At 34.5% G+C, this 15,435-nt stretch overlaps 1 protein-coding gene across 2 annotated transcripts; it reads right to left on the bottom strand.

Annotated features, from left to right (window-relative positions):
- Positions 1 to 1,363: 1,363 nt before the first annotated feature.
- LOC100185011 (cytosolic carboxypeptidase 1-like) lies at positions 1,364 to 15,140 on the bottom strand. Of its 2 annotated transcripts, XM_002124591.5 has the most exons (27): positions 14,987 to 15,140; positions 14,657 to 14,772; positions 14,473 to 14,534; positions 13,965 to 14,166; positions 13,231 to 13,371; positions 12,764 to 12,860; positions 12,465 to 12,505; positions 11,922 to 12,071; positions 11,717 to 11,791; positions 11,095 to 11,262; positions 10,009 to 10,100; positions 9,756 to 9,875; positions 9,317 to 9,517; positions 9,063 to 9,141; positions 8,710 to 8,793; positions 8,226 to 8,376; positions 7,676 to 7,925; positions 7,137 to 7,379; positions 6,719 to 6,875; positions 6,146 to 6,378; positions 5,721 to 5,886; positions 5,281 to 5,500; positions 4,767 to 4,888; positions 4,370 to 4,506; positions 3,915 to 4,025; positions 3,322 to 3,515; positions 1,364 to 3,020 (listed from the first exon to the last, which is right to left on the bottom strand). In XM_002124591.5, exons 1-27 carry the CDS (start codon positions 15,019 to 15,021, stop codon positions 2,462 to 2,464), a joined length of 4,206 nt encoding a protein of 1,401 aa, XP_002124627.1. In that variant the 5' UTR covers positions 15,022 to 15,140; the 3' UTR covers positions 1,364 to 2,461. The 2 variants fall into 2 exon arrangements, with proteins under 2 accessions (XP_002124627.1, XP_026690157.1); XM_026834356.1 differs by lacking the exons at positions 1,364 to 3,020; positions 3,322 to 3,515 and adding an exon at positions 3,577 to 3,617.
- Between the last annotated feature and the right edge of the window lie 295 nt (positions 15,141 to 15,435).

Raw genomic sequence — 15,435 nt, 5'->3', positions numbered from 1 at the left:
AATGCCAGACAGATAAATTTCTAAATTTGTCATGGAAACGTACTAGACGGTGCGAATAAGTATTAGTTTCCTATGTCCACAAAATAACTTGAGATATAAGTAGGTACCTGTCATGTTAGCAATTATATTTCACACGTGGCAGGGAATATTTTAACGAGCGACTTCCTTAGGCGATGAGGTCATCACGGGTGACGTCATATTGAATGACGTGCACCTGGTTCAGTCTAAAATGCTCCAAGTTGTTGACTTAATGCGTTTTTAATTTCAATGGGCATGGCTTTACCATATTTAATAGTCGCAAATGGAATAATACGTTGAGTATCCAAATTTTAAGCAACACTAAACTATAGCGGGGTGGGGAAAGATGGGACACCTTTTTCTTCTACTTTCGCGTCCCATTTGGTAGGAAACAAAGAAAATTCAAAACAATATAAAACCGTATCGTATCCCTTATAGTTGGAGCTAAATTCCAATAATGTATTTGCATATGCATGAATCAATATTTAAACGCACTTATAATTATATCGGCTAGTGTTTGAACTGTTTTCAACCGTTTGTCAATCACTTCGTTCGCCGCGAGCAAAAATATGCGCGGTAATTTATAAAACCAGCTTTATAGATATGTTTACGGTGGCCAGCAATCAATCTTATGTTAGTGTGAATGAGGTGCTATGTCTTGACAGCCTGCAACAGGTGCACGACTGAAGTGAGATGACTACCTCGTCACAACAGGTAATTTAAACGCAACGAAAACTCGCCGGGCACGGTGCCGCGGATCGGAAATAAAGTGATTTGTACCGTTCCATGTCGCGCGACTCTTTTGTCTTGTGGACAATAGATTGATTGGAATATAAATGGCGTGTTAATTGTTTTACCGCTTATTCCACAGCTGGGTATAAGTGTAGTACAATAACAACCAGTTGTGATACTTCTTGTGACATCGAGAGTTAATAATATAACATAAAATAAATTCGTTTATAGGCTTAATTTTGCAGAAACCACAACCAAAAAATAACTTGAGGTATTTACCTCAATGCTGCGGAACCTTTACTGCCCCTCCCTGTTAGCAGCCCAAAACAACTTTCCTTTTGGGGTGGGTGTTAGCGTATTCCAAATAACTATTTTAACTGCTGCTAAATTCTGGTTTACTTTATACCTGAACCTTTGTCTTTTAAATCTACATGGTAGAGCGATAACCTATTCTAAACAACCTGAAACTTCATATTTGCGAACGTCATATGTTCTACGTAAGCAAGGTGATTCGGTGAGCCATGAAACTTTTGGAGCTGGCTCATTATCACAGACACGCTGTCTTTCTTAGCTCTTTGCTTTATATTGGATAATGTCTACAAAAAAGAACAAGTTTTGTGATTAAATAGAATGATGCTTAATTCACAATGACAAAGTATATGGAACAACATAAATATATGGAATATGTGGGAACAGAACACAGTCGGTACAAAAAGTTTGCTATGCAACTTAAAATTGATATAAATCTTTGGCAAATTACAAATCGTGCTAGCTCTCAAGACGTTACTTATAACAGTGGTAAAGTGAGTAATTTTAACTGAAAATTGCAGTATATAAGGATTGGTTCAAGAACTCCGCATTTGAATATGACAAATTTTGCATTGTGACAATTAATCCTATGTAAATTTAACTTCTTTTAAAAAATTGTCGCGAGAACAAATCATTTTCGAAAAAAGTTTTTTTGAAAAAGTCTAACTTTTTGAAACTACTGTTTTACGCCACACAATTGTGTAACATAAGGAACCAATATTATGTATAGAGGCATAAGAATTACTACAGCAGCACATGAACTACATATTTTGGAATTTTAAAACAGCCGTCTAATTTAAAATAAAAAAGGTGTCCAATTTGAAAGAGTCACTTTTGAAGTAATTTACTGAACAGTGGAATATGTAGGTAAATTACACCATTGATATATGAGGATAAATACTGTGATCTGTTGCAGATATAACAAAGCACATTAAAAGTGCAGAGATTGTTGTAAAAAAATAAGCTTCATTTGCAACAATTTGTTACTTTTAAATTGCAGGCTGTATAAAATATGAAAATTTAACAAAAAAACAGTTTGATGTATAATATGTATAAATATAATAAATGTAGTAGCCTATACAAAACAGCTTGAACTTGTAGAGTTGCCTCATTGAAGATTTCAACTATTACAGCTCCTGGTATCGGTGCTTTTCAATTTTCATTGCATTTGTAAAGTGTAGCACCTTGTAAAAATACTTCTCACTGGGAAATAAAGTTGAATTTTGACCACTTTCTAAGTATGCCTTCTCCTAAACTAAGTTTCACCTTAGCTTTATACAATTTCTTGCAAAAAAATCAACAAAAAACCTTGCTGACTGACAACTGAACAGTGGTAGAGATAATTATGTCAACCGGAAAATAATATACTATGACATCACAATAGCTGGCTATTGTGATGTCATTAACGCTTTTGTGACTTTCTACGAGGACGTGTAGATTTTCCATCATTGTAAGATTCTGGGTTTCTTTTTTCCTTTTGCAAAGTCAAGCCAGATTCAAATGGTCTGGGAGCAGTGGTGACCACATCGTTTTCCAATACAGTGACCAAATCATTTTCAATTTCAGTGGTTTCTGCATCAGAATACTGGTAATAGAGTAAGCGGCCTGTATCAGGGGAAACATGAGCCGTAATGACTTTCTGATCTTTATGTAAGTTTTTGGTTGCTAAGGGGTTGTAAACATTCGAGTCATACATGTAGCTTGAGGTTGACGCTTGGTTGTCTCTTGAAATCGAGTGAGGGTCGTACCTCCAGAAAGATAAATCGTCACTTGGTGGGTCGTTGTTCATAGATTGATGTTCCACCATGTATGTTGGATATCTATCCTGCGTGAAATCATGTGAGAATAATGAAGTATCTATGGGTGAAAGGTCATCTTCATCAGGAGTGAGTTCGGCATCGGAATTCACCGGACATCCAGGACTGATATCTCGTCTTATGACATCACAATCCGGCTGTTCTCTGTCAAGAAATACAAAATATTAAACCCTTTTTTGGGGTGGGCTAAACCTTGCCTGAATTATAGTTTCACGAACAGGACCTTACCCATACAGAATAGAATGGTATTTTCAGCACATCGAAGCTAAGAAGAACGTTTTTGGACTAGTTTATAAAAGACAGAGTTCTACATTCTGTTCTGAACCCAAATGAACAAATTTATGGATGTTTTATACCACAAACCAAAAATAATAATGTTAAAGTGCTATAACTATTCTTTACCATTGCTCTAATTATCCACACAAACTTATAACTCCCCACTTACATGGCTACTTCATCCTCAGTATCAATCACGGGGAGTCCCCTGGTTTGATTCCTCGCCTTGAGATGCAGTAGAACCTCCACAAACCTTGCTCCCATCTCTTCTAACTCCTTGGTACCAACCTGTAAACCTCTATACCGACCCTGGTCACATCCACAATAAGTGCTCTCCATTGTGTAACTTCTTGCCACTCCAATCTGGGTATTACGTGATTATTTGTTTGAGATTTTTAAATGTTTTTGGAGAAATAAATGACTACTGGAATTTGACTACTCTTATCAACTTCTTGCCACTCCAATCTGGGAATGCAGGAATAAACGTAACTTTCTTTATTCTCATGTAGCCGGAGAATAACAGTTGTTATAGCATGGTTGTTCTGTTTCATACACCTTGTGCCAGCTTACCAGTTACCAAAATGTAACTTTGTGGGTGATTGTTTTGAGTCTTGAACGAACCCATTACCTCTGAGTCAGAGGCATGCACGTTAACTAACTGTGTCATGGCGCCGGATACTCTTTGTTTTATGCCAGAGGAGTGGCTAAAGGATTAGTTACATTATGCCTAGTAGCAGAAGTAACGAAATACGCAAACCTTACCTCTTTCCACACAACAACCCTCGCTGTTGTTACTTTAGATTTCTCCACCACGTAACTACAACCTTTTAATGAGAAAGATGGGGCAAAATGGTTCAACAACTTCGGCAAGGTCTGTGGATTCATGAACATAACATAAAATTTATAAAGTATGTCTGCACCGGAGATCACATTATTCAACATTTAGGCGATGATTTTTTAAATATTTTTTGAGTGGTGTGTTTAAACATTTGATCAACCCATAAGTGACCACTAGGTAAAAGCAATTGCTGATAAGTTTCTTGCCTAAGAAACACAAACACCGACAATGATAGCAGAGCCTTAAATCAATACCCTCCAGTTTATAGGCAGGCCCCAACCACTAAGACTGTCATAAGGCATGAGAATGAAAAAAAAACAAAAGCAAATAACAGTTACATAAATAGATATAACTTTTAACAACTTTTATTTTCACTCACTTTAAACCCTGTATCATCTGGCCCACCAACTGTGGTTGATGTTTCACCAGCAGCTGCGGAATCCTTGTGTGAACATCCGTACATGAACACATTCATCTTACGTGAGTGGCCGTGGTAGTCACAATATACCAATGGTGCTGGGATGAGTTATAATATGTAAAGGTGTTTTTGTACCATGGCTTAGTGGTAAAGCACACTAGTTGCACATTCATTTATACAGAATAGATATATGAAGTCTGGGTATTACGTTAATGGACCAATCTAATCTAAATTCCAGGTCTTTAACAAAAGACCTCACACATACAGAATAGAAAGTTAAAGACAGAATATTAAAAAAATCAGTCATTTAAGGTTTAGAATACAGAATTTATTTAAACTACCTTAATCATTTACTAACCTTTTTGTATTGATTGCAGATATTGTAGAAGACCTTTTGTGTGATAAATAGTTGGAAAGAATTGAGGATTTGGATCAAGCCAAGTTCGGTTTAAATCTTCCCCACTTAATGAACAACGGTGGCTGAAGAGATAAGTTAGTTTTACAAATTGTTGTGTTGTTTGAACCTAAAATTTAGACCAGAGTTGCTCCCTAATCCCGACACAGAGGGTGATATGAATGGGTTTGAGCAATGTCCATTCATTGAGTGTTTTGACAAAGGACACATACCCCAATTATTAGTATCGGTATCTTTGTCAAACATTGAACCAGATTTCGTTTAGTTATGATGCAAGTACATAACCAGTAACCACTGGAACAGACAAAGCGTTTAGATGACTTACTACATGTTTTCCCCAAGGACACATACCCTTATTAATTAGTATTGGTGTCAGTGTGGAGCATTGAATTAGGTTTTGTTCAATTATAATGCAAGTACATACCACTGTGTTAGACTAAACCTTTACATTACTTACTGTCCGTTTATTACACCATCTGGATTCAGCATAGGTATTATCTTGAAGATGTAGGACTTCCTAAGATCTTCCGCTATTGATGCAATGATCCGAATGTCCTCTGGTTGATCCTGGGATGCAGGAGGAGTGAGGAGGAGTTTGAGAGTTCCTCTCATTGTCCAGGATGCGTTGGTTTCACCAGGATGTACACGAGCAGAGAGGAAGATGTATGGACGTGACCCTGGAATGAAAAAAAAAAGAAAATATAAATAAAAAAACAGAAAAATGATTTCAGATAAAAACAGTTGTAAAATAAAAAAAGGACACAACTAAAAAAACAGGTAAAAAGGATGTGCAGAGTTCTTCTTGAAAAAAGTAATCATAAAAAAAGCAAACATGGGGAAGCACCTAACAAAATGTTGTACTGTCATACCAAATGACAACAAACACATTTCACTTACTTAATTCATGAACAGCTTCTATAGCAGAACCAGCATTATCACTTATTGGCATTGAAGTTATAGTTAAGACAGGCACAGAGTTGCCAGATAATGTATTGCATAAAGTTTGTTGCCGCACATACATTGTTGAGGTGTCAATGTTGGACATCAAGTTTTGTAAATCGACCTGAATGGAAAGATATTTAAATATTACATTGCTGATTATATCTGGTATATTTATATGCCAGCTTTTCAAACCAAATAACAGGATTAGATTGCGGCCCATGCAACAACATTATATAGTACTGTGCCAGTGTAGGGTAAGATGGAAGCCATTAGAATTTAGCACATAATATTGCATATTCCCTAATTTTTAGTTTTACATTCAACAGTCCTCCTCAATTGTAAAACAAAATTTATTTTACTTAAAAATAAAAAATATGTACCTTTAGTTGGGTGTAGGTGTATGGATAATGATATGCAAAGTAGCAAACATCATCTACGTACTGGAAGTTTACAGTGAATGACAAAGTAAAGTATGTTCGGTTCTTTCCAGTTGATGCCGTGGTCTTGCTACGAAGGAAATGATTGCGATAATAACAAGTGTCATGGCCGACGCGTCTCCAACATGGACGACCTTGTTTTGCTTCAACCATGGAATACATTACTGGTTGCATGCCTGTGAATAAATGAATGAATGTAAATAAATTTATCCTTGCATGCCTGAGTTTGAAGAGTGTTAATACTTTATCGTGTTGGACTGGACATGACAGTCATTATAACACAGGTGTTCTGTTCTCATGCCAATTTCTGAGTTGCATACTACGTATACATAAATTGGTGGTAGTTATTTTGCGGGAATTTTTCCTTTTTTTATAAAAATGTATTGCAAACATTTAAGACAACCCTCCCCCCCCCAAAAAAAAAACACCAAGTTAGAGCAATTGTCGTTAAGCGTCTTGCCCAATGACACATACCTACAATAATACAACAAAGCTAATATACCACAAGTGTCTTACCTTCATTAATAAGACTCCCCTTCTTCTCACAGTTAACAATATTGAATCTGTAAGTTTGTGACATCTTCATGTTACTAACTTCAAAGTAAAACCACTGATAATGGTGCAAACTGTTGCAATCAGAGTTTAGAACAAGATCATATTCAAACTCTCGAACCTAAAGCGAAAGAAAGTTTATTTAATTAGTAAAATTTTATTTTCACCTATTTCTGTTAAAAATCCATTGCATTTAGCAAAATAGCAGAGTTAATTTTAGAGTATTAGTAAATTAATTTCTAGGAAAAGACCTCCGAAATATAGCATAGAGAACTAATTTATTTTCAAGTTTTTGTTTGTTAATACGGTATAAGTATGATTTGCAGGACCTTTTATTAACCGCTACCTACACAGGGATTTGAACTTAGAATATTCAATTCACCTGAACAGCAGCACGAAGATTCCCGCTTTCAAATTTTGAATCAAATTTTAAATTGGAAGAACAAAGTCTTTGGTTTGTCCCAATGCGGTTATTAAGGGGCAACTTCATGCAATGTTTTTCTTTAGTTTCAGTTGAAATGTTGTCGTTTTGATCAATGTAAACACCAGGCCATGTTTCCTCTGAAATTGTGGTCGAGGAAATATCATCAGATGTTTCACTCGTTTCATTGTTGGGGATAGTGACCTGGAAGAAAGTTTTATATTTAAAATTATTGCCATTCTTGGCATGCTGATTGTTTCTAGGGTAGTGGTTAGAGACATTGTAACACAAAAAGACTGGGGCTTAGTGGTTGGACACTGCACCGTGAACTAAACAGAGTTCAACGCTAGATAAGCATACTTTTCCTTAGGACACTTAACAGACATTGCTCCTCTGTGGTCACAAATAGGTTGTAGCCGACTGGGTGTCAGGGTAATGGGCTAACTGTGGCCTAAATCCCAGGTTTCTTTGCATAAAAAAATATTTAAAATAATTCCAACCTGTATCACGAGTTTGTTTTCTTGTTTTATTTCCTCTGTGACAACATAAGTGCCATTCACGGGTTCATTTGGTTCATGTACCTCACATGATTGGATTTCACCATTCTCACGTTTCACAATTATATCTTTATTATATGATGTCACTGGGTTTCCAGGTGTTACATCATCACAGCTGTATATGACATCATTGATGACATCATCAGGAAATAGGGAACGTGCCAGATCATCCAATAATTTTGATTTTATCAATCTATATAAAAAAATATAAAATGAACATTTTAGTTTTATGAACAAGTTTAAAATTTTTAAATTTAGTTGAAAGAATCATACAAACGTGGACAAATCAGACATTTTAAAGATGTAATTTTATATTTATCCTAAAAACAACAACAAAACGCATAAAACCAAATTAAACATTAAAAGCAACAGCATTTATATAATATCACATCCTGCAAATATATTTCGTGTGGCAAAATTTTGAACAACTGTATTATAACAGTTTACATAAAAAATATAATATATTACATCATGGTCAAAATACACAAGTCACCTTTGTACATTTCTTTTATTAACTTGATGTTCAGATTTAGTCATTGGCACACTTCCATATTCATCAGCTAATGATAATTTATTTATTTCTTCCTTCACTGATATGGTTGACTGAGCTAACTTTTGTGCCAACTCATAATGGCTATTATGATCTAGAACAATGGAAATGGAACGTAAGTCGAATAAGTCGGTTTCAAAAGTTTTCTAGAAATCTGTAGGTTAGTGAATTGGTGCTTGTGCTATAACCAAAACATACTGGTTTTAATGCTCCAATACTGATACCACTGACAGCGTGTGTGACCTTGGCCAAGAAACTTAACAGACATTGCTTTATACCTGAGTGATCATTATTGTGTATTAGCACCCTGGGTGTCGGAACAATGGGCAAACTCTGGCCTAAACCTCTGGTCCTATGTTATTGCATGCTTCGCTGCAGGACCCGCTTTCACACATATAAATATAAAAAAAAAAAAGTTTTAGCTTACTTAGCATAGAAGGGCTGTTGTCATGGGAGAAGATGTTATTAGTGATGGGTAATGTCATCATGTCTCCATTTATTGTAGAAGAATCTGGGGGATAAAATAAAACGTACTTTGTCACAAAACAATTATTGTAATAAACAAAATATATGTGGTGTCCAACGCCCAGACTTTATATCATACGGGTAGCACAATTTGGCAGCCCAATTTCTCTATAAAATCAATGGAATTACCATTTTGAGTCCGTTTGCTTGCTAAAGTACATGATTTTAGAAGAGAATTTATAGGAGTTTATTAAATATTAAAAATCTCTATTTTTTTGTATAATTTTAACACAACACCAGTTTGTTAGGACTTACCATAAAATACAGACCATGCTTTTGGCTTCGGTTTTGCTTCATCTCCAGAACTATGAGTCAAACCATTGCAGTTGGTAACCTGGCATAACAATAGTAGTATGTGTTATGTAGGGTAAAGGGCAAACCCCAGCCTAAATGTCAGACCCCATGTCATGTTACACTGTAGGAGTTCACTCACATAGAATAGAAAGAGTTGTATATGGCACAAAATAAAGACTAAGAAAAAACAGATTAAAAACAAGTAATAAACCCACTTGTTTCTCACTGTCATCCACCACCTTTATGACATCAGCAAAGGTTTTTGTGACATCAGAAACATCACATGGGACCTCCCATGAGTTAGATAGCTTAGTAAGGTCTGGTGAGCTATGTCGAGCTACATTACGAGGGTTGAAATGAGGTTTATCTGCCTCTCCACTTGTGTGTGGGCGCTGGGTAAGCAACTGGTTCTGCAGCTTGAACAATTGAATGTCTTTAAATTTGAGTCATTTTAACACAAAGATTTAAAATTGTTTTTGTTTCATTTCTTCTATTTGAACAGGGTTGGAAAATAATACGTTTAATGAATTAGATTTTGTATAATAGGGTATATTTTTAATGGTTTAAGGTGCATTTTGGGTCATTTTTACTTACTTTATTCACTAAGTACCAGCCTATTAATACTTTCTTGTTTAATTTGTTAGTTTTATCTACCTTAAAATCTTGTAGCTCTGGGAAGAAGTCTTCATACATCTTAAGATCAGATCTATTGTAAGAAAAAGACTTGAATGTGTCTCTATTTACATCACTTGTAGCTGTACTGCTCTTTGATGCCTTTAATATAAAGGTATTGTTATTATATAACAGACACATCTACTTTTTAACAGAAATTTGAAAATTTTTTTTATAGATATATAAATACAAAAAAATATATTGTTCCTTATTTATAAAAGTTTAATAAACAAACCGAGGTATCAGATGGTTGGCAATTATCATTGAGTTCCTCCCCATCCACTGGTGGATCTTCAACATTCTCATCTTCTTCTTCATCTGTCAGGGCTGGGAAGAAGAGATTTAATTATTGACATCACAAAAATCTGAAACCTATTGGAAGTGAGCATAAGGTGGCATCCTACATGTATCTGTGGTTGCCAGAATAACTCTTGTATTCAGTGGTTTTCATATTTCTGCCTTTATATTCCACATTAGTAACCTGATGTAGGTTATACTTACGCAAATACAGTTATACTTTTAGTTGTAAAGAAGGCGAATCATTATTGATTAATGTTGTGAATACAATGTACTTTGGCTCTGCTTGTTTTAAAGGGCCTAAACACACCCCAAATGTACTTCGCTTTAATCGATAGAGTGTGTTTTTCTAATTCCAACGACACCTTACTTGTTTTAATCGGTTCTGTATAACCAAAGATATTCCAGCTCAAACACCGTGAAATTCAAAAAACTGATTTGAAAGTTGCGTGGCGAAAAAAATTGAGAAGTGTACTACCCACGTGACAAAATTGTTGAAGCGTGGCCGCTCTCATTCAGAAAGGCGAGAGGCAGTGTTTTCAGCGAAAAACGAGAGAACAAAAAAAACTCAAAAAAGCACAAAAAAAACGCAGGTTTCGCTTTTACGAATGAATCAGTCACGTGACTAGTACGTTCCTATGTCACAATCACGGAGCTCGTAGTAAAAAAAAGATAGCGCTAGAGATCACTGTTTGAGGACGAATATCTCCGCCTATACTGGACCAATTTTAATAAGCAAAGTATTTTTGGAATCAATAAAACGGTCGCTTTATGAATTTACCATAAAAAATAAAAGTGACGTGGGGTGTGTTTAGGCCCTTTAATAGACACTTAAAAAAAGGGGGAAAAGCTAATCGGTGCTTAAATCTGGGGTGCCAGAACATATGATGTCATATTGTCACTCCTGTTTCAATAGTACCCCCCCTGGAACCCTAAGGTGGCATCATATTACCTATTTATTCCAGCCACTAAGCCACCATGGCGGACATATCTAAGAAATGAGCAAAAAGTCTAAGAAATATACCAAAAAAATCATCTTCCAGAAGATCCGGTTCCTCCATCCCTGGAAGTCGGAAGCGGATCGTGGATCTGGAATTCAATATTGGGAGGCGGGATTTTGGTTGGCATCTTCTTATTATCATCGTGGCAACAGTGAGTAAGGGATCGACCGATTTGTTGTTAGTGTGTGAAGCTGGACATGCAATTGTGAGCAAATCATTTTAATCAGTGCAAGTTGTGTATTTACAGTAAAAGCTGGTAGCAAACTTAAAAAAAAACTTTTAAAAAAAACTTAAAAAACTTAAAAAAAAATTTTAATCATTATTTTGGAAAAAGTGAAAGATTGAAGTCATTATTATTATTAGACACCAAGGAAAAGTAGTTTGATTTTTCTGCATAAACCCATTTGAATAAACTTTATGAGAAATCAAAATCAATTTGTAGGATTGCGTTTTTTATCACCAATTTTCATGCAACTGAATGTGTTTGATATTTTGCCACAGTTTATATTATTAAAAACATTCAAGTTCAAATAATTTTTATTAATAATTTTAGCTGACATATGTAAACCAAATTTGCCTCTAATTGTAATATGTGGTATGCAATAAATACATCAACAATGAATGTATGATAATTGATAACGGTACCTGCCAAATAATCTCTGCATGAATTGTACATGACCAACAAACCATTTGCTTCATTAAAAGACTTTCTACCAATCTCTGTGAAAGAAATTATAATTATTACTTTATTTTATCCTTGCGTGGTTGGGTAATGACAGTAAAACTAAAAAAAATAAAAATATTATGTTCGTTAATGTTAAACTTGTCTAATAGTTTATTAGAAACTTACTTAATGCCGTTATATTCTTCAGAATATTGAGAAAAGACTTTCTTATGGCTGTGTGTCTGTTATGACGTATGTCGCTCTTATGGTAATCACAGTGAAGTCCAAGAATTGAAGAAATTAAGCCAAGACTAACAGCACGAGATGCATTTGCTCCTAATAATAAAATACAAAAGTTAAATCATATGTATTTGCAACATTGTAAAGATGGCTAAATTGGAGATGAAACCATCTCAATTAGCTACTTCATTGATTAGTTAAAGTAAAAATATGTACATCACTTTGTACAATAGGCCCACTGCTTGATTTTGAAAAATAATCATTTTATTATGTTAGGCCTACTTAACTGACTAAGAATTTGGGTAAAGAATGCTGCGTAGTAGTTCAACATGGGTAATTATACTTTATTTCACCTAAAGCAGGAGTTTAGCATTCTTTACAAGATTATCTTTTAAGTAGGTGCTGTGATCATAAATGATCATCAGGAATTTACAGCCAGGAAAAATATTTTTAAATTTCAGAGATAGAATATTATAACTAAAAACTTACTTGAAGATCTAATCAATAGGTTAAGCACAGCTAATGCGGTTCTGCAAAACAATTATTTACAATCTGAATTAAAATAATTGAGATTAAACAAAAGTATGATGGTAATAACAAACCACAGCGCTTTTTATTTTATATGGGTTAGGCTATACACAAAAGGCGCCATGGAGAATTACGACGCCATGGGATTTACGACTAGGTGAGCCTAATACCTCATACATCACTATAATTATGAGTATGTTAGTACATTTTTAATACAACTTAAGTTTGAATAAAAATTGTATTATATGAAGAAAACCCACTTTAGTGGAACAGGTTGCTTTTTACCAGAAGATAAAACAACACGCGATAGTACGTTCACTGCACCAGCTCTGCCAAGCAGTATTGAGTTTGATGTTGCTGTGGAAATACAACAGTGGGATTACTGTTTTGAAAGATAATGGAGATTAACAGCATGGGGTAGGGTGGTGGTTTTGTGAAGTTTTTGTACAAGGTTGTTTTGTATGGTTGCGGTTACATGAAGTTTGAAAGCCTTTTTTAAAGAGGGTTTGAGTAAACACTTGAGTTTTACATTAGTTATAATATTGCTTTTTTTGACATTGGTTTGTGCACAATGTTAATTCATAAGCTTGGAAACATTTTCCAACTTAGTTGGTAATTGAGACATAATGGCCCATCACAAAAATGATGACACATTTACTCATAATCAGCACTTAGTGGCTTAAATATATGACATACATATTTTTTTTTTTTTTTGTATACAACTTACAATTTAATACGGTGAGTTTTAGAACAGTCAATGAAGTTTGTAACATCTTAGCACGGGAATGGTGAGTATATGAAGAACGTACAGCTGATAATATCATTGATAATGAACCAGTGAGTCGCGCTCGAAGGGCAAATCGACGATCTAAAACAAGGATTAAAGGTCACCTCCTTTTTATACCTCATTAAAAAATCAAGGTCATTTATTCAGATACAACATTGTATATGCTGTCAGCTGTGTTATAAGTCCAAGAAAGACTTTTATATATATATAACCGATCTTTAAAAACAAAACATAAAAAATCCCAGAATATCTGTTTCAGAGATACAAGATTGTTACAACAGATTTTTAATACTGATCAATGATTAGTTACACTATTATTAAAGTGAAAACATGACTGAGCCAGTGAAGCATAATACATACATTATGAAAAACACACTTGCCACTTGGTACACAAAGCTGACAAAAATGAGTTCATGAATGAAAAGTTTCTAATCCGTTTTATACACAACTTTTGAGTTAACGTGTCACCAAAAGTCCAATACAAAAGAAATTATTCTTAGTTCTTACTGTTACTATAAACAAGCAAGACTGTTATATTTTAAAGCCAAATAATGTTAAAATAATGATGTGTTTTAAAAACTTTTTTTCATAAATGAAGAATTTTTTCCTCTTAAAAATATTGTCTAAAAAATTGTTCATACGTAAAATACTTATTTTAAATATTTATTATCTACCTTTGGGGCCCAGTTTGGCCAAAAGAGCAAGAATACATGAGAGCAATCTCCAGTCCACATCACTTCCCAGATAAGCAAGCATATGAAGCAGAACTCTTGTGGTATCTTGGCCAATTAATCTTTTCACCGACCCCCCTCCTTCATTAGCAATCTCTGCTAATGTGTTAACAAGTGCCATGCATGTGGGATGGTCTTGGGAATTCTATAAATATAACATATATAGATATATATATATATAATCTGAGCTTTGTTTATCTTCACGAATACAGTAATAAAGCTTTAATTAATTAAAATGAAAAATAGAAGGGAATTAACAGCTAAACTACTTGAGTAAAAGTGAATGAAATTGAATGGGTTAAACTAAATAAAACTAATCAATATATAGCTATTAACACTGTTCAAGTAACACAAATATTACATAAAACTTGAGGAATGTACAATTTGGTAGCTATTTACACTTGGATTTTAATGTTACAAATTTAAGGCTGATAGCCTAATATATATTTACCTCAAGTGCTAAAAGAATGGCTTCCAGTCCACTTTTGCAAGTCACATCTTTTTTGGATGATTCTGAATTCATATTTAAATTACAAAAGATGCATTTACATTACACATACGTAACATGCAACTTGTTTCCTTGGTGAGTGGGTGTATTTTACATACTGTATATCAAAGTATCTAAGACATCCTACCTTTAGTGTTAACAATCTGCAGTAGTTTTTGAGACAAGTATCGTGTTTGCTCCTTATCAGGGTTGCTTGATCCATTCAGTTTTTCCAGCATTGTTATTACTGATTTCGCCTTTGACCTGGATTAATAAATACCAAATATTTTAACACTTTTTGTCAACTTAATTACAAATAGCATCCTAACAACTATAATGTTGATAAAGTGTTGTCAGTTATTGTGCTTAAAGCTATCTTCAAATGTGCAAATACGGTTGGATATTAAAAACAACAGGACATGACATACAAAATAATAGGGCATGACACACGAAACTTTAATATCGAGTTCATACTGACCTTGTTTCTGCAGCTTTGGATGCTTTAGCGGACATTTTGTAATGTATTGACTCACTACAGTAAGTAATGAGTAAATGCCCGGCCTAATGCTTTAACATAACAACATGAATTACTACTGTCATTGAAAATTTCACGACCGCGAAGTGGCGCTATTGTTATTGTTTTTTCTTCCGTAACCGATGAATCGACGGAACATACATTCCGTTGTGACGGAAAAATAAAATATTTGTAGAATATATCAAGTTTATAACATTTGTGTACTATTCAAGATTTGTATTACACATGGCGTTTTGTTTGGCGGGTAACATCAATTGAAAAAAAAACATAAAGTCTAAATTTTAAAATGGATAAAAAGGATTTCCAGGCCAGACGGCATTGGAATTTAGAAGTTAGGTGATAAAATGAATGTGAATGTGAATGTAACTTACTTTATCCTCGCGTGGTTCGTG

Source organism: Ciona intestinalis, chromosome 4 (genome assembly GCF_000224145.3).
Source record: "Ciona intestinalis chromosome 4, KH, whole genome shotgun sequence".
Classification (NCBI taxonomy): domain Eukaryota; kingdom Metazoa; phylum Chordata; class Ascidiacea; order Phlebobranchia; family Cionidae; genus Ciona; species Ciona intestinalis.
The sequence above is the reverse complement of the archived record's forward strand: the minus strand, read 5'-3'. Positions and strand labels throughout refer to the sequence as shown.

Coding starts and splice junctions, on each gene's coding strand:
- LOC100185011 (XM_002124591.5), bottom strand. CDS start 15,021: ATGTCCGCTAAAGCATCCAAAGCTGCAGAAACAAG. Junction 14,535..14,656: donor GCAGATTGTTAACACTAAAG/GTAGGATGTCTT, acceptor ATATGAATTCAG/AATCATCCAAAAAAGATGTG. Junction 12,072..12,464: donor CCTATTGATTAGATCTTCAA/GTAAGTTTTTAG, acceptor TTTTATTATTAG/GAGCAAATGCATCTCGTGCT.